This window comes from Nannobrachium achirus, assembly GCF_963921795.1.
Source record: "Nannobrachium achirus genome assembly, chromosome: 15".
Lineage (NCBI taxonomy): Eukaryota > Metazoa > Chordata > Actinopteri > Myctophiformes > Myctophidae > Nannobrachium > Nannobrachium achirus.
The window spans coordinates 61,327,605-61,355,604 of record NC_137822.1 but is presented as its reverse complement, the minus strand read 5'-3'; the positions used below and the strand labels follow the sequence as shown (position 1 = coordinate 61,355,604).

Here is a 28,000-nt window from a genome sequence, read left to right as displayed (position 1 = left end):
ATTGCAAGTCGACGCGGATTTCTTTTTTTCCCGACACCGCCACAATGAATGGCAATGGTGTGTGAGACATGGATCACGAAACATGTTATGGTGTGTAGCCTCTTGTTTGCTCACCACCATCGATGTAAGTGAACATCTTTCTAAAATAGCCTAGGCTGACAGGCCAGAGCGCTAATGCCTTGGGCTATAGGCCTAATACGCTTGACAAATAAATTAGGCTTATTTGAAACGCATAGGTTGCTATAAGGATGTGATTGTGCAGGGAGGATACTGCTGATTCCTATAGCATCATCCCTAAGCAAGCGGAGCGACTCATGATGCCCAGGGCTTTGCGGAGACTGGTCCATTTGGTGGTGTTCTGCCCTCTGTCAAAGGGCTTCCAGGTATGTATATGTATGATGCATATGGTCATCATCTGCCTTAATGTGTATTATATGAGGCTTTGTCTGTCTGTCTGTCTGTCTGTCTGTCTGTCTGTCTGTCTGTCTGTCTGTCTGTCTGTCTGTCTGTCTGTCTGTCTCTTTTTGTGCGTGTGAGTGTGCGCGTTTGCCATTGATTGACTGATTGAATAGCCTACTTTATTAACAGTTGGCAAAAAGGCACAGTGGTAAGATGCAATGACACAAAAGCCCCAGAGGGCTTTGTTTCCATTGTGCTCCTGTGTATTCATCTTTCAATTAATCAAAACATTAAAAGACATACAATAATATGCAAGACAGCATCTATAATTTAAATGTACAGTAGGCTAATCAGTTGGTGGGGGGTGTTATCGTTATGCTTAGACTTAATACAATAGTGTTAACAATATAGCCCTTGCATAGCATAACATATAGCCTATACCTGACAAAATACTTCCAAAACGTCAAGGATGTTCACAATTACAACACCAGAGGCAGTGCCACAGATCACGTCCAACCCAGATTTGGCTAAAAAATAGGGTCAAATTCGTTCTCCTGCTATCCTGCTATATAATATGCTATATAGTACTGTGTTCTATTTGTCTGTCATTCTGTTATATGAGTTAAAAAAGGACGCCAATTGAAACAAGTCTATAAGGATTTTTAAGGTATGTAGGCCTATTCTTTTAGTTGACCTTGTACCAGTGTACTGTATTGTCATGAAACTGTACCTTTTCCTTTGCAAACTTCTTATAATGTCTTCAAACAATCAATCAGGCCGTCTACCATTCTGTGGGAACAAGTAGGCTATCCTATAATAGCCTACATAAACAAAAATCCTGAGTCTAAAAGGAGAACGTGCATGTTGACTTCCAGACTGCCTTGCCACCAACTATCCTGTCTAACTAGTTGGACACTATCGTTCAAATTGTCTCTCTCGCATGCTTAGTCACAATTCACAAATTGCACAGCCGTCCCAACAGAAATGACATTGTGCTCAACACACAGGATGTCCTTTTAGTTTCTCTCTTTTTTTTTCTTTTTTCTTTTTTATCTGGTACAAGAGGAAAAGTCCATTGACTTTAAGTTGTTGGTGTTGCCAAATCAAAGACTCAAGTTGGATGTGGTAACACAATGTGACACAACGTGGCCAGCATGTTGATGTGAGGTCACCACCAGCAAAACCAACGTTGCTGCGGTCTATAAGCCGAATACAGGAAAACTCGACCTAAAACAAAGTCGACCCAAACTCGTTTCCCAACGGGTCTGTGTCCTTAAGCTAGATGCAGAATAGACCAAAATCTAATCTTTGCTTCTGGGGGTCCCTGGAACAAAGTATTTTGCGATAGGGGTCCATCCGTGTAACAAAATATTTTGAGATGGGGGTCCGCGGCCAAAAACACATTTTGGGGGTCCTTAACCACTGATAAGCACATTCTAAAAATGTCTTCTAAATCCTAACAGTTTTCTGAAAACAAACGTATGTTGCTATCAGTGTTTCTCAAACTTTGTCATGTGAAGGACCCCCAGCATGATATGTATTTGGCCACGGACCCCCATCGCAAAATATTTTGTTCCAGGGACCCCCAGTAGCAAAGATTTGATTTTGGTCTATTCTGCATCTAGGTTAAGGCCACAGACCCGTTGGGAAACGAGTTTGGGTCGACTTTGTTTTAGGTCGAGTTTTCCTGTTACCTATAAGCCATCTCTCTTGTCGAGTGGAAACCTCTCATGTCTGATTCAAATAGAAAGAAAAAAAATGTTCACGTTTAGGAATACCATGCAGGCATAAACTGTTCTATGCCTGGTATTCCTACCAGACATGGAATTGTTTTGAGATAGGTAATATACGTTTTTGAGTTACACTGTATAGTACATTCAAGTGACGCTGTATTACAATCAAGTAAGGTGTTAACTTACTAGAAAAAGAAACAACACAAAGCGTATGGCGATAGGTTTCTGTGGGAGCGTGTCATCATTTCGACATACAGTAGCATCTTTTCGACGTGGGTGAATGTTAACCTGGTGAAATGCTAACCTGCCGACACTGGTGAATGCTAACCTGGTGAATGTTAACCACTATGCCCAAACCTAACCCAAACCCTAACCCTATCCTCAGTAAAACTATGCCTAAACCTAACCCTAAGTCGAAATGATGTGCCGTTGAAAAAAGCGAGATTTACCCATTTCTGCATGACAGCAACACTATCCTCATGACTTGATAGTATACATGTTTTCTCTTCATCCTTCTCTCTCTCTCCCTCTCTCCCTCTCGCTCTCTCTCTCTCTCTCTCTCTCTCTCTCTCTCTCTCTCTCTCTCCCACCATGAAGAGTCGCCTCCCAGCTATAAAGGTGAAGTACCTGCTCCTGGCATGGCTGGGCATCCTGGTGGCCAGCTGGGTCCTCTACATGCAGTACGCCTCCTACTCTGAGCTCTGCCGTGGCCATGTCTGCCACATGGTCATCGTGAGTATACATACTCTGTTTCGCCACCTTGTCAGGAACGCCATATCCGTTCGTTTTGCATTTTAGAAATGATTTAAAATAGTGAAAACAGCCGATCTACAAGCACACAATGCCTCGCACCGCGAGGCGTTGTGTGCTTGTAGATCTGCTGTTTTCACTAGTTTTGTGCGACAGTCTTGTATGATGAAACTGCCCAAGGTTTCTGCCCGACAGTGACGATATGCGGGACAATGTTTTTTTTTTTATTTTTTTTTATGTGTTTTCCACCTCCGCTTCTATGGTGTGCAAAGTTTCCTGGATCATCAGTATCCAGATTTCTTTTTTGGTTTGTTTGTTTGTTTGTTTGCTGTTGCTGTGTTAAGCAGCTGAAAACATGCTGTTACAATGTATTTTACGCCGATTAGTAGGGGTACAATAAAGAGAGTTTCTAATCACTGTCCAAGATTACTAGATCTCCTGGTCCCTCTTGACACCATGGGTTTCCTGTTTTCCTGTTCCAGTGTGACCACTACAGGAGGGGGATCGTCTCTGGCTCAGCCTGCAAGGCCTTGTGTGACCAGAGGACCCTCACGCTGCAGCACTGCATGTCCACCTCCTCCACCCACCAGGTAAACGCAGAGAATACCAGAAAACTCACCCTAGAACAAACTCACCCTGTCTAGAAATAAGAAATCTCACCCCAGGGCACTGAAATGTCACCCTGGGGTTAGGAAAACTCACCCCAGGACCGCAGAAAACTCACCTAGGAAAACCCACCCCAGGACCGCAGAAAACTCACCCAATTTATTTGAGAACTTTGGTTACTAGTTACTTTGTAACCATGTAATAATCGGTAATGGACGTTTCATGATGAGACAGTAGAGTTTCAAACAGATGACGTTTATTACTGGTGAATCACCTTGAAGCACCATTAAGCACCATGAAACTATAGAAAAAGATATGACAAAACAATATGCATGAATCTATAGTTATAAAAATTCAATAACGACAACAAGCAAACAATAAAACTTCTTAAATTGTACAAATAAAAGTAAGTGGGACTGAGTTAAAAGTGTGTGCAAATCTTTGAATATATGTATTTTTTAAGCGAACATTTGTAACTCAAATGTTGCTTCTGGGGGGGTCCCTGGAACAACATATTTTGAGATGGGGGTCTGTGGCCAAATACATATCATTTTGGGGGTCCTTCAGGTGAAAAGGTTTGAGCACCACTGACATAGAAATATATTTCTTTCAAAAAACCTTAGACGAATTTAAAATATTCAAAGACTTGCACACGTTTCCACGATTTTTCAAAAATAGCAGATCTTCAAGCTTGCAGCGCGGGACTCGGTGCCGCCCTGTGAGCTTGTATATCTGCTATTTTTCAATAGTTTAAGCACAACATAATTGAAGTGAATCCTTGTACCCAGGGCCCAGAATTTGATGCGATACCCCTGCTCTCACGCGCATTCAGCAACTTTTCTTCACACTTTCTAACTGACCGATCTCCCGAATTCAAGTGCCAGTCTGTAGTGATCTGTAGTAGTCTGTTTGGTGGAGATCTCCCTTATTTCCGTTTCTGATGTGGCCCGAGTCCAAATGTAGCTCACCACTATATCTCCACCATCTTGAGCCTTCTTACTTTAAGGGTGAAAAGCACAGAAAAAAAGGAGAGAAAGAAAATGTTGATGTCAGATTACATCTTTGTCAGGTCAAGATGTAATCTGACATCGAAACGTTGTTTTTCTTTCTCTGCTTAGTTTGCACCCTGCTATTAAAGTAAAAAGGCTCCAATCATCCAAGTTGCTCCAGCGCCTTCTTTATTCACGTGTCAGCTCTTGAGACGCACTGGATCAGCCTGATTTTGGCCTGCGGCGCAGTGGAATATCCCTTTTAACCTCCACCATCTTCTCAGGAACACCATGGGCCCAGAGAATGCCCCCGGTGTATGGTATCAAACGCTTTTTGGAAGTCAATGAAGGTGATCACTGCTGACAGGTTCCACTTCGTGACAAGTTTCCCAGTCGGTACAAAACCGTCTGGAGGTGACGCGCTCTCTATGAGAGTAAAAAGTCTTATCGTTCACTGGATGCAGATTCTGGTAAAGATCAGGAAAGAAGGGGATATCCGCACTCTCTTCAGTCATTTCTTTCTTGTAGTTTTATTTCATTATAAGCACAACAGCAGTCTCACTGCGTGACGGACCAGTTTCGGCCTGTGGCCTTCCTCAGCGTCAGTAAAAACTAGACTCCCTTGAGCGGAAGTGACATAAATACACATTGGCTATCAAAGAGTTCAAAAACATGTTTTTGTTTATACATTGATTTCTGTAAACATGTTGGACTGTTTGTGGAAACCGCATGATAAATGTATATTATAGAAATAATTTCTACACACTGATTGTTCAAAATGTTTTTGAAAATAATGCAAATATGACAATGTGACAATGTATTTCCTAATTAGACACAGCTGAACTCTTTGATAGGCAATGTGTATATGTCACGGTTTGTTAGAGAAACAGTACGGTCGAGAAACGGAGCACTCGTGGTGCGGCACGGGGCGGAACAAGCGGTCGCCACAACAACGTCCTCCAGGCGGAGCCGCTCGATTGTCCACGACATTGCAAGCGGCGCGAAGGCCAGCGGACCTTGGTCCTGCTCTTCGCCCCCGAGCGCCTGCAGGCGCGAGTGGCCGCGAAGAGCGGGCCAGGGCCGCGCGGCCGGCGGGGCGCCGCGCGAGTTACGAAGCCGTGGTGAATGCAATCGTTATATTTATGCCCAGGCCGTAAGGCCTGGGCAAGCCCACGATAAACGCTCATAGTAAGCTAATGGCTAAGCTAATGGCTAAGCTAATGGCTAAACACCGCCGAGCTAGGCTAGTAAATAAAGAAAGAGAGTCGCAAACGAGTGACGTCAGCGCCTGCACTAGTGAATGGCTGTCGTCGCCATCTGGTGGTGATTAGTGTGTGGTGAACGACAAAACAAGCGCTCTTACAATGAACGTCCTGAGTTACCCAAACATACTGTAACATATATACAGGTATGTCACTTCCGCTCAAGGGAGTCTATAGTTTTTTACTGACGCTGAGGAAGGCCACGGTCCGTCATGCGGTGAGACTGCTGTTGTGCTTATTATGAAATAAAACTACAAGAAATAAATTACTGAAGAGAGTGCGGATATCCCCTTCTTTCCAGGTTCCACTTCGTGACACCCACCTTCCAGAGTCCTGCCACTACTAGGGTAAAAGCTGTTCTGTGAGTTTCTCAGACGGTCTAAGGTGTTTTTTTTTTTTTTTTTTTTTATATTAATTTTTATTTGCTTTTATAAAAGACAATACAAGACGAACAAGACAACATACACCAGACTGGAGAGCATAGTAGAAACGAGAGTGGTAACCTATCATACAAAAATAAATACAATGGTATTATTTAAAACACTTGGAACAGTTAGGCATCTATAGTCCTACTTGAAATAGTGAACCATAATATATAACCATATGTAATACAATAATTATATGAATTATACTAATGTATATATAACCATGTATACACATAATATATATCATAGCCACACAGAGATGTACACCATAACATTATATTAATGTATATACAACCATATATATATATATATATATTGTAAACTATAATATTATATATCATAGCCCACAGAGCTGTACAACATAACATACGGTATGGCAACTTGGGTATAGGAGATGTACAACCTACAGTATGGCTACTAGATGTCATGGGCAGTCATAATCATAAAGAGTCAAGATGACCCGTAATAGGACCCCAGATATATTCAAATGTTACAAGACTGTCCTGTCTGTGGCATCGCAGCCTCTCCAAATGTATCAATGATACAAACTCATTAAGCCATTTAGAGAAACTTGGAATGACAGCGGTCTTCCACTCGGTTAGAATGATTCGTTTCGCAATAAGTGTACCAAGCATAAGAGTCTGCTGTACCGCATACGGAAGAGCGAGAGAGGCATCGGAGCAACCAAACAGGACAGTCAGTGCGTCAGGTTCGATGTGAGTGCGATATACATTGCTGTACCATGCAAAAATACTTTTCCAGAATGGAACAATCCTTGGGCACGACCAGAACGTGTGTCCCAGCGTGCCCTTGGAAATGTTGCATCTGTCACAAGTGTCAGAGACAGTTGGATACATTTTGTTCATTTTAACCTTGGAATAGTGTAATCTATGGATCACTTTGAACTGGACAAGCTGCAATCTGGCATTGATTGTGCCTGAGTGGATTCTCTTCAACCCCTCGCTCCAGATCTCATCGGGCAATTCCACCCCAATATCAGCCTCCCAAGAAGCCTTAATGTGGTTTGTTGACGGAATAGATGCTTTAGCAAACAATGAAACAAATTTGGATATGAGGTGTTTAGAATTTGGATGGAGTTTCATTAATGCAAAAAAACAGTGTTCCTGGGGAAAGGTTTGAAAATTAATAAAATTATTTTGCACAAAATGCCTAACTTGTAAATAACGAAAAAAGTGGGATTGTGGAAGTGAGAATGCGTCTTTCAGCTCAGAAAAGGATGCAAACTGGTTGTTAACATAAAGATCTGCAAAGGATATCAGACCCTTATCCTTCCAGTTTGAAAAGGCTATATCTGACTGCGAAGGAATAAAGTTGTGATTGAAACAAATAGGAGAATATAATGACATGTCGGGAACTAAAAGCACTCTTTTTATCTGTTTCAATATTTTGATTGAATTTTCCAGAACCCAATTATCACCCAATAGGTGGACTGGATAATCCCTGGAGGAAAACAGAAGAGCTGAAAGGGAGCTATTCTTCACTGCCTGAGATTCGAACTGGAGCCATATAGGAGCATCGGAGGGAGAATGAAGAGGCTGGTTTTGCCAATAAATTAAAGCTCTGAGATTGGTGGCCCAGTAATAATGCTGAAATACAGGGAGGGAGAACCCACCTAGTATCTTAGATTTTTGTAAATGGCTTTTTGCTATACGGTTAGTTTTGTACCCCCAAATAAAAGGCATTATTATTGCATCGATTTTTTTAAAGAATGACGTTGAGAGCTTAATTGGGATGTTTTGAAATAAATACATGAACCTGGGTAGCGCAACCATTTTAATAGCGTTCACGCGCCCTATCATAGATAGCGGCAGCGTTCTCCAGTATTCAATGTCTGTCTTGAGTTTATCTATTAACGGAGTGAAATTATATTTAAACAAAGACAGAGGGTTCAAAGGGATAGATAAGCCCAGATAAGTAAACGCGTCGGTAGATATCTTAAACGGGAGGGACTGAAGATAAGAGGAATCTAGATTGTTACTAAGAGGGATAAACGCGCTCTTTTGCCAATTAATAGAGTAGCCAGACAGTTTACCGAAATGCTTAATTAAGGATAGAAGCGGGGGGAGGGATGAAGATGGATCCATCATAAAAATTAATAAATCATCCGCGTAAAGCGAGAGTTTACATTCCACGTTACCCACTTTAATGCCTTTGATGTCCAAATGCTTTCTAATACCAATAGCGAGCGGTTCTAGCAATAAGTTAAATAATAAGCTGCTCATACAACAGCCCTGTCTCGTCCCGCGTTGTAGCTTGAAAGATGATGATTTGTTGCCATTAGTCAGTATGGAAGAAGAAGGGCAGGTATAAAGCATTTTTACCAATTTCAAAAAATAGTCACCAAATCCGTAGTGTCTTAATGTGGCATGCATATATCTCCAGTCGATTTGATCAAAGGCGCGCTCAGCGTCAAGCGATATGACCACGGGTTTATCATCTGATTTATATTTGGCATACATTATATTAAATAATCTACGAGTATTAAAAAAAGAAAGCCTGCCAGCCATAAATCCATTCTGATCCCGATGTATAAGAGAATGCATGTGTTTCGCTAACCTAGCTGATAGAATCTTGGCAACCACTTTCTGGTCAAAATTTAGAAGACTAAGGGGTCTATATGCAGATGGATCCGATTCATCCTTCCCCTTTTTAGGTAATAGGCAAATATTGGCCTCATAAAGAGACTGTGGAAAAATGTTGCTATCAATAGAATGTTTAACCATTCTGAGTAACAAGGGAGAGACAAGATCACTATAAGCCTTAAAGAAGTCTGCACAATATCCATCAGGCCCAGCGGCCTTTCCGCTCGCGAGAGCTTTAATCGCATCTTTAACTTCATTAATAGTAATTTCAGAATCGATGTCGGCCTTGGCGATATCATTTAATTTAGGTAAGTCGACAGATGTCAGAAATGACTCGATCTCGTCGTCTGTTGCATTATGCTTAGCAGAATATAGCATTTCAAAATGGTCTTTAAAATAATTATTAATATCTTGCGGGTCGGTTATTAATTCACCAGTTGTGGATTTGATTTTAAGGATAGACCTGCTTGCCTGCGCACCACGCAGCTGTCTGGCTAACAGTTTACCAGGCTTATCACCCAGTTCGAACTGTTTTTGTTTCAGCTTAATTATCTGTTTGCTAATCTGGTCACTCATAATGGTGTTATATTCATATTTCAATTTCATGACAGAATACAGATCCCTCATTGACAAAGAAGATGTATACAGTCTCTCAGCATCAGGAAGTTGTTGCTCAATTTCAGCAAGGCGTTTGCGCCTCTCTCTCTTTTTAGAAGCTTCATAAGCAATTATTTTGCCTCTCGCCACGACTTTAAACGATTCCCACAAAATGGAGTCAGAAACATCACCGTTATCATTAAATGATACAAATTCATTAATGGATGCTTTCATGTACTCATTGAAATTATTATCCTGTAATAGTAGAGAATTAAAGCGCCAGGGGAAAAAGGTTTTTGGAAGTAACCATTTAAAAGTCATAGTGAGAGGGCTATGGTCAGAGATAAGGATACCTTGATATTTTGTATTTAAAACGTTTGCTATCAGCTTAGAATCAATAAGAAAAAAATCAATACGTGTATATGATTTATGAGCATGAGAGAAGAACGAGTATTCCCTGTCAGTGGGATGCTGTATTCTCCAAATATCAACTAGATTAAATGATTTCATTAGGTTATGCAAGGTACAAGCAGATTTGCTAAGCGGGGCAGGACGTGTTGACAAGCGGTCAAGATAACCATCCAAAAACATATTGTAGTCACCGCCAATAATCAGGTTTGTCAAGTTGGGATCAGGTAATAAATTAAAAACCCTCCGAAAAAATTCAGGATCATCAGTATTAGGACCATAGATATTAACACAAGTGATAGGAATATTGTTGATTTTACCAGAGACTATCAAGTATCTACCATTGGGATCACTAATAAGAGAGGACAATTGGAACGGAACATTTTTTCTAAATAAAATAGCAACACCTCGAGCATTTGATGAAAAGGTAGATTGATAAACCTCTGAGAACCAATTTGCTTTTAGTCTAGATTGGTCAGATGGCTTGATATGCGTCTCTTGTAGGAATACAATATCGGCAGAAAATGACTTTAAATGAGCGAAAACCTTCCCTCTTTTGACTTGACTACCCAGTCCATTTACATTCCAAGTGATAAAAGTTAAAGGTGCAGTATTGATGCCGTTATCACTCATCACAGTGATTTAAGACAAATGTGACTCGTATGATAGGCATAGGCTTACTCGCTTTAAATAATCTATAAGACATAGTGCTGATACAGTCTGGTACACTTAACATAAACCCCCCACCCACCCCCGCCCTCCCCAAAAACCAAACAATTTGGCAATACTCCCACCCCCATAATCTAGATGAGACTACTAGGCCGTCGTATGGATCTGTTAGGACCATTAAACGACAAAGAATGTAGGCCCACCACCGTGAGAAAGTACATGAATATTAAACAGATCTAAATTATAATTAATCACCCTTGCTTAGAAGAGGAATATATATATATATATATATATATATATATATATATATATAAATAATAATACTACTAACCCAGAAATAGTGCAATTTACGTTTTTATTTATTTATGTAACACCCTCAGTGATAAAACTTGCTTTAAAAAAAAACAATACCAAAGAAAAAGAGAATAAAATAACAAAAAAACAAGTAGCAAAAACAAAAGAAGAAAAAACAAATAATGAGGGAAAAAACAAAAACACAAAAAAAAAGGCTAGAGCATATTACTTTTTGCGGTTCGGTTCAGTGTAGCTTTTTACCGTCCACGATCAGCCAGACTCAGAAGACAAACTGTCAGCAAAGGCCTTGGCGTCGACAGGGTCGATGAAAGTAGTGGTCGTTCCTTTGTGCTCGACATATAACTTTGCAGGAAAACGTAGAGATGTTTTCGCTTTAGCTTCTCGGAAAATCTTGATGGCAGAGCTGAATGCTTGACGTTGCTTCAGAACCTCAGGTGAATAGTCCGGGAAGATGTGTAGTTTGGTGCCGTTGTAGGTGAGCTGGCCCTTCTCTCTGCTCAGACGTAGAATCAGCTCCCTGTCTTGATACCGGTGTATCTTGGCGATGAAGACCCGGGGACGTCCTCCTTCAGCGCTGCCCGCCGATTTGGGTCCAATCCGATGTGCTCTGTCCACCTCCACCGGCCTGGTGAAAGCCTCCGGGCCGAAAAGTGAACCGATCAGCTCAGTTATAAAGGCTGTAGGATTGCCCTTCTCCAGGCCCTCACCGATTCCAATGAACCGCAGGTTCGAGCGCCTGGACCGCCCGATCAGGTCGACCACCTTCACGCTAAGCTGCTCGTTAGCTTCCTGCAAATCTTGGCAGGTTTTTTCCAGCGCGACCAGGCGGGCGTCGTGTAGTGCCACGGCGGTGGCAATACCATTGACTTTCTTTGCTGCCGCAGTTTGTTCCTTCTTCACGAGCTTGAGAGAGTTTTCAAGAGAGTCCAAACGAGTGGTTATTTCATTCACAGACTGTTCAATTAATTCCCTCATTTCCAAGCCCTGCTTCTCGATCGCAGCCATTATAGCTGCTGTTGATGCATCCAAACTCATGTTTGACATGAGGCTGTCCACGCCAAGTCGGGCGCCGACTGATTGTTTGTTCAGTTCCTTTGTTCCTTTGTTTAATCTTGTATTAGGCTTAGGCCCCATCAAAAGCAAGACGAATGTCAGATGTCGATGTAGCTACACAACGATGAACCGCAGTAATAGGATGATTTAAAAATAAAATAAAACAAGTTTCTCACGAGCTGAGCCCACTGCTCACACAGCTACTCCATACGTCACCGGAAGTCTCTACGGTCTAAGGTGGTTGAGGATCATCCGGTTGGCTGTCATGCGACGATTGAGAACTGTACAATCCTCAGTCGGTGCTTTTTTAAATTCTGAGAGTGTACAAAATGTGTACAACCAAATGCGGCTTCGGTCATGTATTGAATTAAATACATGTTTAATGAATATGAAATGAGTATTTGCATTTTATATATTCATTAAACCAGGGGTTCTCAACCTTTTCAGGCTGTGACCCCCAAAATAATCATATTTTAACTGAGCCCCCCCCCACCCTGACGAGCACTAAGAGACGAGCACCCTGACGAGCACTAAGAGTGTGAAAATAGTCGATCTACATGATCACAACGCCTTGCAGCATAGATCGGCTATTTTCACAATTTCTACCTCTAATATTTGTCAATTTGGCCATTTCATTTTAGAGGTATTAAAAATTCTTAATGCCTTAAATTGTCACTTTAGAAATGTGCAGATACCCTCTATATACACTTAAACATTATGTTGGTTTGTTTACTGTTGAGTGAGAAAACAATGTTGCACATAAAGTTAATCATCTGGGGACCCCCAAAATAATATGGGGACCCCCCTGGGGGTCCCGACCCACAGGTTGAGAACCACTGCATTAAACATGTATTTAATTCAATACATGGCTGAAGGCCCTTGTGGGAATGGATCTGCTTTTAGCGAGCCTACTCTGAGGGAGCACATCTTACCAGGCCTTCTGAATTCAGCTTTGCCTTGAGTCATGCAACACAGCAAACAAGCAAATGAGCAATGCAAACCTTTTTATTTTAAATCGGTGCTCCATTAGTGAATGAGCCTGCGATTGGTGGAGAACAGAAACATGGAGGCGAGGTCGACCAATGGTCGGCCGCCAGCAGCAACCGCAAAAGCTTTTCCTGGCTGATCTGGCTCTGCGCATTTCATGCTCGACACTCATTTGTAGATTAGGAGATTATCCAAATGACTCTACAGAGGGTGCAAATCAATCGTTCTAGCTATCTAGGGCAGAGAGAAAGCGTGACCTACAGTACAGCCTCCAATGTAATAATTGACAAACAATAAAGAGGCCACCAACTCGACTCTGGTATTTGTGTAGAAATGTTTGCTTCATGTATAATGTATAACAAGCGTTAACATCTATATGCAAATGTAGGAACAGTGAAAATGATTTTAGTTTTTTTTACTAGGAACATGTGGCTTCTCTTCTACCAAACACCTTTCAAGCATAATCCAAACCCAAATCATAGTTACCATACTTGAATGAATGGATTAAATACATGCATTTTTTTTAAATGTATCAGAATTAATCAAAACGTGTCAAAACGTATTATAAGCTATTTGACATATGAATACCGGTATGTATATCGTCTCTGCCGGCTTGAAACCTAATATGTCAAAAACTGTAACTTTCTAGGATTCAAAATAGCAAAAATAACAGATTGACAAGCTGAAAACGGGTCGCCTCGCGCCACGCTTTGAGCTTGTAGATTTGCTACTTTTGATGCTTTTGTGTCACGCTGTAGCAGGATCAAGTAGGGCATTAATTCATGAAAAAACACTTTAACATAATTGAGGTTGTTGAGGTTTATGACCAACAGCAACAATGTGGGTGGTGTTCCTCTTTCCCCTCCTTGCTGTGCCTTGGCCTTGGCTCTCACAGTGTCAGTTCACAGTGCACAGCCTCGTCCTTCTCTCCCTGACTCTGTATTGGTCTATACGTAGCTCCGCACCAACATCTGCGGCGAAAAGTGCCAGGAAAGTGTTGCCGAAAATCTGCTGTTGAATAGGCAGTGGGTACGCAAGTTGTAGGGAAGTGTCGAAAGCCAATCTCAGTCGGCTGTTGACTGTCGGAAAGAAGCGGGTTTTTGTTGTTACTAGGGCCCCAAAAGTATTTTATACTTTAGCTATTGAAACATAACAGATATACAAGCTGTGAGCTTGTAGATCTGCTATTTTTGAAAAGTCATGAAAATGTGTGCAAATCTTATGTATTTTTTAAGCGAACATCTGTAACTCAAATTTTGTTTCTGGGGGGTCCTTGAGACAAAATATTTTGAGAAGGGGGTCCGTGGCCAAATTCATATCATTTTGGGGGTCCTTCACGTGAAAAGGTTTGAGCACCACTGACATAGAAACATATTTTTTTTCAAAAAACCTAAGAAGGATTTGAAATATTCAAAGACTTGCACACGTTTTCACGATTTTTTCAAAAATAGCAGATCTACAAGCTTGCAGCTTGGGAAATGCAGAGTATCAATCAAAAGATGTATGTTTTTTTATGTATCAGAATTTATCAAAACGTGTCAAAACGTATTATAAGCTATTTGACATATGAATAAGTTTATCGTCTCTGCCGGCTTGAAACCTCATATATCAAAAACGGTAACTTTCTAGGATTCAAATTCAAAAATAGCAAAACATAGCAGATTGACAAGCTCGTGCCACACTTTGAGCTTGTAGATGTGCTACTTTTGATGCTTTTGTGTCACGCTGTAGCATGATCAAGTAGGAGAGAGTGTTTTCTGCTGGTGATTCAGTCAGAGTGTATCAAAGGGTGCGTTCGTAAATGCGCACCGGGTGTGGTAGAGCGCTCGTTCTATGGTTAGATGTCACAGTTATTGTCCACGACATTGCAAGTGGCGCGAAGGCCAGCGGACCTTGGTCCTGCTCTTCGCGCCTGAGCGCCGCAGGCGCGAGTGCCCGCGAAGAGCGGGCCAGGGCCGCGCGGCCGGCGGAGCGCCGCGCGAGTTACGAAGCCGTGGTGAATGCAATCGTTATATTTATGCCCAGGCCGTAAGGCCTGGGCAAGCCCACGATAAACGCCCGCGCAGTCCAAGTGACCACAGCCGAGTGCTCCAGACCTCCGCTCCAGCCAATCACAAGCCGCGCCTTCTAATTTATGTAACCCCGTATCCTACGGTAGGAATACTCGCCACCCGGTGCGCATTTCCGAACGCACCCTTTGATACACTCGGACTGAAACACCAGAGGAAAACACCATCCCGATCAAGTAGGGCATTAATGGATGGATCCAGGGCCTTGTATTTGGGTCCCCATCCAGGCCCATACATTTGGGTCCCCAATCCCCATCCAGAATCAATGGGGTAAACTTACTATAATACATTTTTTGTCTTAGGAATGCGACAAATACCAAAACATATTATTGAACTCAAGTCTCCATGGAGTGACTAATCAATAGGAAATTAGTCATTTTGGGGTGAACTACTCTTTTAACATAATGGCGGTTGTTGAGGTTTATCCCCAACAGCAACAATGCAGGCTTAAGAAAATGCCATGTTTGGTTTACAAATGCGGTTACACCCCGCCATACCGACGCCCTGCCACTCCGACCATTGACTTCTATGGGTCGAAATGGCGGGGTGCTCCCTCTTTTCTATGCACATCGCCTTTACGACCCTAAACGTCTCGATTCAGAAATACCGCCATTTCGAATAAACCTGTCGGAATGGCAGGGTGTCCCCGTTTTGCTATAGACATCACCACTCCGACCCTAGGAAAGCCCTTCTATGCGCGGCCGCTGCTTCTATATAAGCGAACGATTCAACTGTGCGTAGAGCGGCAGTTCATAGGGGTGGAAGAAGAAAAAAAAAAAGGAATGAGTTTATGTGCGCATCTCCTCCCATCTCTCTCTCTCTCTCTTTCTTTCTTTCTCTCTCTCCCTCTCTTTCTCTCTCTCTCTCTCTCTCTCTTCCCCTCTCTTTCTCTTTCTCTTTCTCTCTCTCTCTCTCTCTCTTTCTCTTTCTCTTTCTCTCTCTCTCTCTCTCTCTCTCTCTCTCTCTCTCAACGCAATCTTGTAACGGGCTAGTATTATTTCTGTACTTCAAGCTTGATGGTTTGATGGAGGGACAATTAAAACATTTATATACACTGAACCGAGGCGGCGCCGACACCCAGGCAGCCCGGGGGTCCCCGGGCCCCGCGGACCACCGCCTGTCCCCCCGCCGTTCAGTGGGCACCTGGGCCAGCCTGCCTCCAGGACCACGGACAGCAACGACGTCATTCCCCATTAATGATTGAATAATATCCTACAGAACAGATGAAATCACGTAGCTGTAATGTAGGCTATAGGCCTAGCCTATTGCTGGCTTAATTTGTTAATTATTAGGAGCAATAAATATAGTCTATACGCCTACTTGATTCAACAATAAATAGGCTCAAGAAAGTTGCCAAATTACAATGGGTCACTGTGACATGGCTTATTTAATCAAATCTAATCAATAGTATGCCTTTGGGTAGCTCACCAGATCTGCAAACTCGCAAGCATGCATGTTGTGTAGTCTGTAGACACACCTCATTGTGAGCTTGTAGATCGGCAATTTTTCGCAGTTTGGCTGGGGTCTGTCTTGTTATCAAATGATATCGTCGGCCCAAAACTGATGGACATGGAATATACAGTATAGCTACTGACAAGGCGCACAGTTGTGCACGACGCTGTCTGTCTGTCGCGCTGTTGCATTAGGCCTACGGTATATATCATTATCATCATCACATAAACAATCCATATTTGCGCGCCTGACGGCCCATAGGCCTATAAGATAGCCTAATAGGCTCCAATCGCTCCATGTACAAGTGCATTAAACGAACAAAAAGGCTTAAATACTTCTAAAATGGACAATTTATTATATCCCTTTACCCCAGTCCCCTTAATTTATCTGATGAAGGATAGGCCTATAGGATATTTTGCTGGTGGTTTCGTTATTCGTAGGCTATTTATGATCGCAAGCCAAGAAGACAATTAAGGTGGCGTTTCCAAAACGTTTCTGGACACACACGCACGCACACGCACACATTTGCGCTCTTACAGTAAGTTAATATGTAGGCCTATAGAGAAACGAAGCCATGTCGTCATTTGTGCGTAATGACGCCCTCTAGGGGGTTCATGCTGGTATTGTTTTGTATTCAAATCGCCATTGGGAAATTTGCGTTTGCCGCATATAAGGACTGTGTTAAAAAAATAAACACACCATGTGCGCGTTTCTGTCAGCGGGGGGGTTCTGCATAGTTTATGATATTCATTCATATCTGATATAGCCTGTTGTCAGAGAAAATGTAATCAACGCTGTCCTAAATGTTGGAAACTACAGAGAGACACTCGTGTCTGGGACAGACTGTCGCTGAGAGCATGTCCGCGCACATGGTGTGTTTATATTTTTAACACAGTTCTTATATGCGGTCATCGCAAATTCCTCAATGGCGATTTGAATACAAAACAATACCAGCATGAACCCCGTAGAAGGCGACATTTCACGCCATTTCACGGAAGTGACATCACACTTCGCTGCTCTATTGCTGCAACCAAATCGCCCCTCGGGGACAAACGAATATACATGTAGGCGGCAGCCTATTTGAACTTGAACTTTATGCATATGCACACATGGCTGGGAGTGGATCGATCGCTCTCTCACTCTCTCTCTTTCTGTCATTTGTTTCTTTTCCTAAATAAATAAGCAGCAGCAGTTAACGGCTGCATGGCGCTGCAACTAAATGATCAGGTCGCTTTTGGCTGTATCCTCTAGGCCTATATATGAACCTCTCCCTCTCTCGATGAGTCGTTACTGGTATAGTCTGGTAACTGTCGTTTCCATTTTCCATTCTGTGTAGAGCAATGGTTGTATGCCAGGGACCACCAGGCTCTAAAAGTGATTCTCAAACGTTTTCATTTCTAGCCTAGGACCCCCAGGTTAACATGCATGAGTCCATCCTTCTTCCTTCCATCCATAGAGAGAGAGAGAGAGAGAGAGAGAGAGAGAGAGAGAGAGAGAGAGAGAGAGAGAGAGAGAGAGAGAGAGAACCTCGGCAAGCGCTGGCCGTCTGTCGCGCTGCCTGCCTGCCTGTCTGTCTGTCAGCGCGCGCTCTGGATGGATAGATAAATACCGAGGGGGGGGGGGGGGGGGCAAGCGCCGCTGTGATGGACAGACAGACAGACAGACAGACAGACAGACAGACAGACAGACAGACGGACGCGTCGCGCTCCAGACAGACAGACGCGTCACGCTCCGTGCCATGCTATACCGTCAATTAATTTTACGCTTACAGTTAACGGGTGGGTCCATTTGGTTTCATTTTAGGTACAGATATAAGGTGGTCCACAACTCTTTAGCTGGGGACCACATGGGATCCCCAAGGACCACTGGTTGAAAAGCAGCCATAAAGAAATGTGTCCTCGCTTAAGGCTGTATGATACAGTAACAGTCCATTGATGCCATTAATCCCTATACCCGTTTAATTAATTCATTGCATATATAGGCCTAAGCAAAATAGGCAGTAAAGCACTGGTGATGCATGTATGATTGAATAAAGCAAATAGCCTACTCCAAGAAAAAGGACAATGCGTTACTGTTGGCCAGCTCAATAACAGACCTACCCAGGGAGTGTGTGTGTGTGTGTGTGTGTGTGTGTGTGTGTGTGTGTGTGTGTGTGTGTGTGTGGTAGGCTTCTGTGGTTGGTACAGTAGGTCAAAGACGCACAGGAAAGTAGCCTATATAGGAGATAGGAGGGTCCAGTTCAGTCCCCACACGCACACACCTTTCTCTATCTCCTCTGAATCAGAGGAGATATAGAGCACGACGCTATAGCCTCTTATTCAGAGGCTCTGATTAATAAGAGCCTATAGCGTCGTGCGAAGGTGCGCCTTGTCAGTAGCCTATATTCCATGTCCTTCAGTTTTTGGCCGACGATTGATAACAAGACAGACTCCGTGCACGGCGTGCAGCCAGAACCCGCGGAGGGTCGGGATTGGTCGCCAAACAGCGAAAAATAGACGATCTACAAGCACACAATGCTTGCCGAGTTTGCAGATCTTTCGGTGAGCGACCCAAAGCCATAGCCTATATAAAGCTTTGATAAGATTTGATTAAATAAGCCATGTCACAGTGACCCATTGTAATTTTGCAACTTTCTTGAGCCTATTTATTGTTAAATCAAGTAGGCGTATAGACTATATTTATTGCTCCTAATAATTAACAAATTAAGCCAGCAATATAGCCTACATTACAGCTACGTGATTTCATCTGTTCTGTAGGATATTATTCAATCATTAATGGAGAATGGCGCGTCGTTGCTGTCCGTGGCTCCAGTAGGGCGTAGGGGGCTGCCCGGGGCTCCGGTGGGCCTGGCAGGCTGGTCCAGGTGCCCACTGAACGGCGGGGTGACAGGCGGTGGTCCGCGGGGCCCGGGGACCCCCGGAGGAAGCTCCGGGGCTGCCTGGGTGTTGGCGCCGCCTCGGTGGACGCACAAGGCCTTATTGCTCGGTCAATTCTCAAGGGATTTTTCAAATTTTAAGTACTGTATCTGTGAAGTGTCTGTATTCATTCAATGTATATAAATCATGTTTTAATTGTCTGGAGAGAGAGATGAGGGAGAGAGAGAGTATGAGAGCAGGAATTAGTCATTAGTAGCCTATATTATAGCAATTATAAAGAGAGAGAGAGAGAGAGAGAGAGAGAGAGAGAGAGAGAGAGAGAGAGAGAGAGATGGAGAGAGAGACTGCGGGATCCGTGGAGGTCGCTCGCACACCCCAGGTCGAAGTGGGGGGGTGGGGGGGGGGGGGGGGGGGGTCGGAATGGGGGGGGGGTCGAAGTGGGGGGGTGGGGCGCGGTCGAAATGGGGGGGGGTCGAAGTGGGGGGGGGGTCGAAGTGGGGGGGTGGGGCGCGGTCGAAATGGGGAGGGGTCGAAGTGGGGGGGGGGGGTCGATTTGGGGGGGGGGGTCGAAATGGGGGGGGGGTCGAAATGGAAATCTGTCCCCTACAAATGCATCCCTGTCGTCCATGCTTGCAGGTGTACAGTGGGCTGTGGAAGGAGAGACCGGTGGTGATTAAATGTGGGATTGAGGAGCCGGTGAAGGCAGACGGGGCGCCGGACTCTCTTCTCCGTCAGGAGATGAGCCTGTTTGACAAACCCACGCGCGGCACCTCCATGGACGAGTTCAGAGAGATGCTGCACAGCTTCCTCAAGGTCTGCTCTCACCACTTGGTACCACAGTCATGTTACACACACAACAACAACAACAATCATACATAATAATAAAGTACATGCATTACAGGCAGGGGCGTCACAAGGGGGGGGGGGGGGAGTGGGACTGAGTTACCAGGGCCCAAGGTGGAGGGGCCTTAATTATTTTATACTTTATCTATTGAAAAATAGCACATATATACGAGATCACAGCGCGCTGCGAGCTTGTAGATCTGCTTTTTTTTTTTTTTTAAGTCATGAAAATGTGTGCAAATCTTTGAATATATGTATTTTTAAAGTGAACATTTGTAACTCTTCTGAGGGGTCCCTGGAACTAGATATTTTGAGATGGGGGTCCGTGGCCAAATACATATCATTTTGGGGGTCCTTGACATGAAAAAGTTTGAGCACCACTGACATAGAAACATATATATATATTATTATTATTTTTTTCAAAAACCTTAGAAGGATTTGAAATATTCAAACACATTTTCAAGATTTTTGAAAAATAGCAGATCTACAAGCTCGCAGCGCGGCACTCGGTGCCGCGGTGTGATCTGCTATTTTTCAATAGTTAACTTTAACTATTGAACCCAGGGCCCAGAATTTGGTGCGACACCCCTGTTACACACACAACAACAACAATAATTATTATAATATATTAATAAAGTATATTAATACAGTGCCTAGTAGTAGTAGTTCAAGTCTCTCCCCGTTGACCAGGATTACAGCTTACTGCGAGGTGTTGTGAGCATGTAGATCTGCTATCAGTGGCGTCAGTTCAGAAAAAGCTAAGGTATGGCAACATGACTGGTGTCTTGCACACGCGCCTTGCCATACTTTAGCAACATACCCCCCCCCCCCCCGCCCCCCCCCCCCCGTTTCTACGGTTTCTTTGGCTGGATATGGTAGCCGGAACGGTTGTTCAAGTGCAGCTAAACTTGGCATGTTAGTAAAAAGCGCCGCAATTAACAATAATGCATTGCACCTGTGCAGCTGACCTACGGAATCTGGGAATATACCATCTTGTCAAGATGGGAGAATAAAAGTATAATACCTTGTTAAAGTGAACATTTTGTTACATTTTGCATTTATAGTTATTTTACTGTAATTTAACAACATAATAACCAGAACAGATAGACAAAGAGACATTCATGGATTGATATTTAAAAGTAACTTTTATTTCCCCCCCTGCACCCAGGGTATGGCAGCTGCATACCCCCTGCCATACCCAATTGACAACCCTGTCTGCTATTTAGGCAATTGGCACTCTGTGAAAAGAAAATGGGTTGCAAAAGCGTAGGACACAAAAAAAAAGAGTGATTCATATCTTTATACAGTATAGGTTTGAAGAGCATCTCCTGTTTCCTGTTAGAAGCTGTTATCCACCCACACATATCATCACTACTAAAGCACAACGTTTCTTTGGTTCAATATTATTATCATTTTTATTATTATTATTCCAAATGTGTCAACGTTTGCCAATCTACAAGTTCATCTTTGAACAAATTGGACACGTCTGGAAAGTCTTTGCCCAGAATGTGGATGTGGGTTTTATAAATCTTTTATTTACATTCATCTTTTTATTTTTATTATAAATGAATACCCCGTTTTATACTGCACTTGATGCAAAAGTAGCTGAGATACCCGATCTACGAGCTCACAACGATCCACAAGCTCTTCTGCTTCTTTTAGCTGCTTTTGCATAAAGCATAATAACACATTTATAACATAAAAAAAGATGTAATATGGACATACAAGGTTTCTGCGCAACAGAGATGATTATCCTGTCTGTCGGGGGGAAACCTCATATTGTCCAAAACCGTTACTTTTCAGGATTCGAATTCAAAAACAGCAAAAGTAGCAGATCTACAAGCTCAAAAGCACGCTGCGAAGCAACACGTTTTGAGCTTGCGGACCTGCTACTTTTGATGATTTTGTGTATGATCAAGTGGGGGCATTAATTTACAAATACAAAAAAGTTAGAATATGGACATAAGAGGTTTCTCCTCAACAGAGATGACACATAGTACTGTGTAATTATTGTCACTGACGGGCACTGACGGGCAGAAACCTCGTATCTCCAAGTTTCAGATGTGTATGTTTCTTCGTAAAGCCCTGCTTCATCATACAAGGCTGTCGCTCAAGACTAGTGAAAATAGCCGATCTACAAGCACCCAAACGCCTCGCATCTTATGCTTGTAGATCGGCTAGTTTCCCATTTAGGCCGGGTACCCATTTAGACCGGGTACACATTATTAGGCATTATTTTATGCTTTAACCATTAAAAAAGTAGCAGATATACAAGCTCACAGCGCGGCACCGAGTACCGCACTGCGAGCTTGTAGATCTGCTATTTTTGAAAAATTCTGAAAATGTGTGCAAGTCTTTGAATATTTTGACCCGATTCTAAAAGTGTTTTCTAAATCCTTCAAAGCTTTTTTGAAAAAACTATGTTTTTATGTGAGTGGTTCTCAAACCTTTTCATGTGAAGGACCCCCAAAATTACATGTATTTGGCCACGGAACCCCATTTCAAAATATTTAGTTCCAGGGACACCCGAAAAGCAAAATTTGAGTTACAAACGATCGCTTTAAAAATACATTCAAAGATTTGCACACATTTTCACGACTTTTTCAAAAAATAGCAGATCTACAAGCTCACAGCGCGGCACTCGATGCCGCGCTGTGAGCAGTGAGCAGGTTCTCAAACTTTTTAATGTCAAGGACCCCCAAAATTACATGTATTTGGCCGCGGACCCCCATTTAACAATATGTAAAAAATATATAAGAGATTTGAGTTACTAAAGTTTGCTTTGGAGAATATGTATTCAAAGATTTGTTCATGTTTTCACGATTTTTTCAAAAATAGCCAAAGACCAAAGACCAAAAAGGGACACGGACACCATCCTAGTTTCAGTTGGTTAGGAGAAGAATGTCAATAAGGGGAGACCCCGAGAAAGAGCGAAAGAAACGAACAGGAAGGAAGCTGTCACACGCTTCCAAATATAGTCGGCATGTCAACTGTGACCAGGGGTGTCGCACCAACTTCTGGGCCCTGGGTACAAGGATTCACTGTGGGCCCCCCATGAATGTTCTTCATAGGGGGAACTGGGAACGCCTTATCACACATTATTGTGTGCTTTAGCTATTGAAAAATAGCAGATCTACAAGCTCACAGCGCGGCACCGAGTGCCGCGCTGCGAGCTTGTAGATCTGCTATTTAAAAAAAATCGTGAACTTTTGTGCAAGTCTTTGAATATTTCAAATCCTTCTAAGGTTTTTTGAAGAACCTATGTTTCTATGTCAGTGGTGCTCAAACCTTTTCATGTGAAGGACCCCCAAAATGATATGTATTTGGCCACGGACCTCCATCTCAAAACATTTAGTTCCAGGGACCCCCAGAAGCAAAGTTTGAGTTACAAATATTCGCTTTATAAATAAATATATTCAAAGATTTGCAAAAATGTTCACGTCTTTTCAAAAAATAGCAGATCTACAAGCTCGCAGCGTGGCACTCGGTGCCGCGCTGTGAGCTTGTATATCTGCTATTTTTCAACAGCTAAAATATAAAATAATTAAGGCCCCTCCACCCTTGGGCCCTGGTAACTCAGTCCCACTTCCCCCTCCCCCCTTGTGACGCCCCTGTCAGTCACTGTCACCACAATGACTCTTAACATAGAAGAGGGGGGAGGAGGACTGAGTAGAATATAACATGGCCTCGGGGTCAGTTATGTATTGTATAACGGACAGCGCGTTGGACGGAACAATCACTCCGATATTTCACTTATGTAACAGTAGCAAATTAATACCACTATGTACAGGGTGTCACAAGGGGGGGAAAGTGGGTCTGAGTTACTAGGGCCCAATAGTATTTTATACTTCAGCTATTGAAAAATAGCAGATATACCAGCTCACAGCGCGGCACTGAGTGTAGATCTGCTATTTTTGAAAAGTCGTGAAAATGTGTACAAATCTTTGAATGTATGTATTTTTTAAGCGAACATTTGTAACTCAAAGGTTGTATCTTGGGGGTCCCTGGCTGGAACTAAATATTTTGAGATGCAGGTCTGTGGCCAAATTCATATCATTTTGGGGGTCCTTCACATGAACAAGTTTGAGCACCACTGACATAGAAACATATAGGTTTTTCAATTTGAAATATTCAAAAATAGCAGATCTACAAGCTCGCTTTGAGCTTGTATCTGCTATTTTTCAATAGTTAAAGCAAAAATAATGTGTAATAATGCGTTCCCAGTCTAAATGGGTTAAACCCCCTCCCCCTATGAAGAACATTCATGGGGGGCCCGCAGTGAATCCAGAATTTGGTGCGACACCCCTGACTGTAGAAATACTCTTACAAGTAAGAGCTTGTAGATGTTGTGAGCTTGTAGATCGGCTATTTTCAGCACGTGTAAAATCCCCATCAAGGCCCGCCAAAATACATTCATCTGCTGTCAAAAATCAACGCTGTCTGTAATGGTGCATTCAAACCTGAAGAAATAGATCTGTAGCTAGTCGATTCAATCGCTTCACATTGGTCGCGCTTTTCAGCGTTGGAAAACAAGTATGTCACGTCAGAATCAAGGCGAAACACCAGGAAAAAAGTGAGTCCCAAAACCAAAACCCCCAAAACATTTCCGTGTCTACGGACAACATCAACACTGATTGGCTGTCAGGATGCGATGGGTGGAGTCGGGGGGAATCGAAGATCGCTTCACTTGGATTCCAACTGGGGGCGAAGATACAGAGGCGACCGTTTGCGTCGTTTGCGCCGCGCCCGGTCGCTGTCTCGTCGTCTCTTCTTTGCATTCATTTGTATTGGTCCAGGCAGTATTTTGATGGAATCGTGCACTTTACGAGTGCACCAGGAAAAGAAAACGCACTTGGGCTAAAAAACGGCCCCCATAAAACTATGGTTTAGTGATGAGTCATCACTTTTCACAGTTTTGTGGGGGCCGTTTTTCCGGAAAGGAATGTTTTTTGTGCAAAACAAATGCTTGCATTGGATTTAGAATCCTGAAAAAACCCTAGTTTGACCCCTCACATTCTACTTAACCCATTTAGGCCTAACCTATAGTTAGGCCCAAATCAGAAATTAGCCTACAAAAACAAATATGTTGATACATACTGTACATGTACTGTAAGCCCCTCCCATACACTAAAATGTGTACCCGGCCTGAATGGGTTAAAGCATATTTATTTTTTGTATTATTTTACTATTATATATAAAGTCTATGAGACCCCAACTTTGTTTGGCTCCCACAAGTTTCCCAAGACAAATCTGCGATGTTCTATAGCCAAAAATGTTCCATTATGGCATGCTCTAACTGTGTGCCAAATTTCATGCTTTTATCGTAAAATGCACGATTTTTGCCCGAAACGCTTGGACTGTTTGTAATCGTGCCCAGTGGTGTCAGTTCAGCAAAAGCTAGGGTATGGCAAAGATGGGAGTCGTCATGGAAAAGAGGCATTACATTTTGTATAACACGGATCTATTGTGAAAATAGCAGATCTACATGCTCACAACGCCTCACGCTGCGAGGCGTTGTGTGCATGTAGATCGGCTATTTTCACAATGTCTGAAAAAAAAAAAAACGAGTTTTGACAGTTTTTTACACAGGTTTCTACGGTTTCTTGGGCATGGATATGGCAGCCTGGAATGGTTGTTCAAGTGCAGCTAAACTTGGCATCTTAGTAAACGTGCCACAATTAACAATAATGCATTGCATCTGACCTGCGGAACCTGGGAATATACCATCTTGTCACGATGTGGAGAATATAATTATAATACCTTGTTAGAGTGACCATTTTGTTAAATTTTGCATTCGTGTTTTATTTTTTATTTTTTATCCCACGATTTTGTAACCCATTTTCACCCAGTGCCAATTGCCTATGTAATCCTGGGCTCTGCTCTCCCTCTGCCGCACCTGGGGAGACAACGGACTGACCTCATGCTTCCTTCTATGCATGAGGAGTCCAAGTTGCTTCTTTTCACCTGACAGTGGAGATTTCCCTGGTTTGGACGTAGAATGTAGAAGGAAACACGTTATTCCCCTCCTTTCCCCAGTTCCTTTCCCAGTTCCTTTCCCCTCCATCAGGCGCCCCGGCTGGCCATTGGGAGGCATTATTGAGACCAGGATTAGTGCATGTTTTTGTGAGGGTATCTACCCTAGGAGACACGGGGAGAAAATGCCAGTTTTGAACGCTACCATTTCTCTCCTTTTCCCGGCTAGTCTAACCTGGGGGAGCAGGCGTCGCTGGGCGCCCTGGTGGGGCGCGTCATCACGCTGGCCGACGTCAACCAGGACGGCAAGGTGTCCCTGGCCGAGGCCAAGTCGGTGTGGGCCCTGCTGCACATCAACGAGTTCCTGCTGATGGCGGCGCTCCAGGAGAAGGAGCACACGCCCAAGCTGCTGGGCTTCTGCGGGGACCTCTACGTGACGGAGCGCGTGGGCCACAGCTCCCTGCACAGGCTGCAGGTCCCCAGCTACCTGCAGGTAGTAAAGTTTTCCTCGTTGTCGGGTGGAGACCTTGTATGTCCAAAACCGTTTTTTTTGTTTGTTGTAAAGGGCTGTCAGTATATACTTTGACCGAAACCGAAGATTTCGACCAAAAGGTTTTGGACCATAAAATGGTGTCCCTCGGGACTTCTGAAAAGCATTAGACTGGATGAGAGTTCGGAAATTTGAACTCACCGAACATTTCGGTCGAAGTATAGACAGGCCTTTATTTTAAAAGCAATTTAAAATAGTGAAAATAGCCGATATGCAAGCACACAACGCCTCGGGACGCGAGGCGTTGTGCACTTGCAGATCTGCTATTTTCACTACTTTTGTGCGACGGTCATGATGGAGTACGGCTTTCGTTTACGGACAAACGTACACAATTTGAAACTTGGAGATACGAGGTTTCTGCCCGACAGTGGCGATTTGCATGTCGCGCGATTGTGCATTGACGATTAAGTCTACCTACTCGTGTTTGCAGCTAATGATTTAATTCGTTTTTTGGCACTGAATAAAAAAAACGAGAGAAAAAAAAAAACACTTGTTTGCCTCTTGGGCTTAGTAAACTAACATTGCACAGAGCAGAAATGTCTGAATGTAGTAATTGCCAATGGGGGGAAAAGTATTCAAATGTTTTACTTAATTAAAGTATCAATACTGCAGTCTGTCTGATACACCCCGCAGTAATGCAGCGACTCAATTTCCCATGATCCTTCGGGAGATGCAATCATCCGGGTATCAGACCAATGCTAGAGATAATCGCAACATGCCTATAATACCCCTCCCACAGGCTCTGGTGCCGGAGGCCCTCAGCTCCAGCGTGAACCGCTGGCTGGCCCCGGCGTGGCCGCGCCGCGCGCGCATCACCATCGGCCTCCTGGAGTTCGTGGAGGAGGTGTTCCACGGCGCCTACGGCAGCTTCCTCATGTGCGACGCCAGCCCGCGCCACGTGGGCTACAACGCCCGCTACGACTGCAAGATGGCCGACCTGCGCAGCGTGGCGTCCGAGGCGTCCGTGCGCGCCTTCCTGCGCGGGCGCCGCTGCGAGAGCAACGCCGACTGCACGTACGGCCGGGACTGCGAGGCCACGTGCGACCGGCTGGCGCGGCGCTGCAACACGGAGGTGGTGCGGCCCAACCTCGCCAAGGTGTGCGTGCTGCTGCAGGACTTCCTGCTCTTCGGCGCGCCGTCGGAGCTCCGCGGCGACCTGGAGAAGCAGCTGCGCACGTGCGTGACCCTCAGCGGCCTGGCCAGCCAGATGGAGGTGCACCACTCGCTGGTGCTCAACAACCTCAAGACGCTGCTGTGGAAGAGGATCTCCAACACGCAGTACTCGTGAGAGGAAACATTTACGTACCCGGAACCGCTTTTAAGACCCGGAACCACTTTAAGACCCGGAACCACATTAAAGGAGTAGTTCAACCCCAAAATGACTTTTTTTCTATTGATTAGTCATGCCATGGAGACTAGAGTTCAATAATATTTTTTGTTT

General features: G+C 43.7%; 1 protein-coding gene across 1 annotated transcript; it reads left to right on the top strand.

The window, feature by feature from the left end:
- Positions 1-311: 311 nt before the first annotated feature.
- dipk1b (divergent protein kinase domain 1B) lies at positions 312-27,847 on the top strand (the record flags this gene model as incomplete). Its single annotated transcript, XM_080742455.1, has 6 exons — positions 312-383; positions 2,730-2,864; positions 3,365-3,472; positions 19,830-20,006; positions 26,239-26,502; positions 27,299-27,847. Exons 1-6 carry the CDS (start codon positions 315-317, stop codon positions 27,845-27,847), a joined length of 1,302 nt encoding a protein of 433 aa, XP_080598581.1. The 5' UTR covers positions 312-314.
- Between the last annotated feature and the right edge of the window lie 153 nt (positions 27,848-28,000).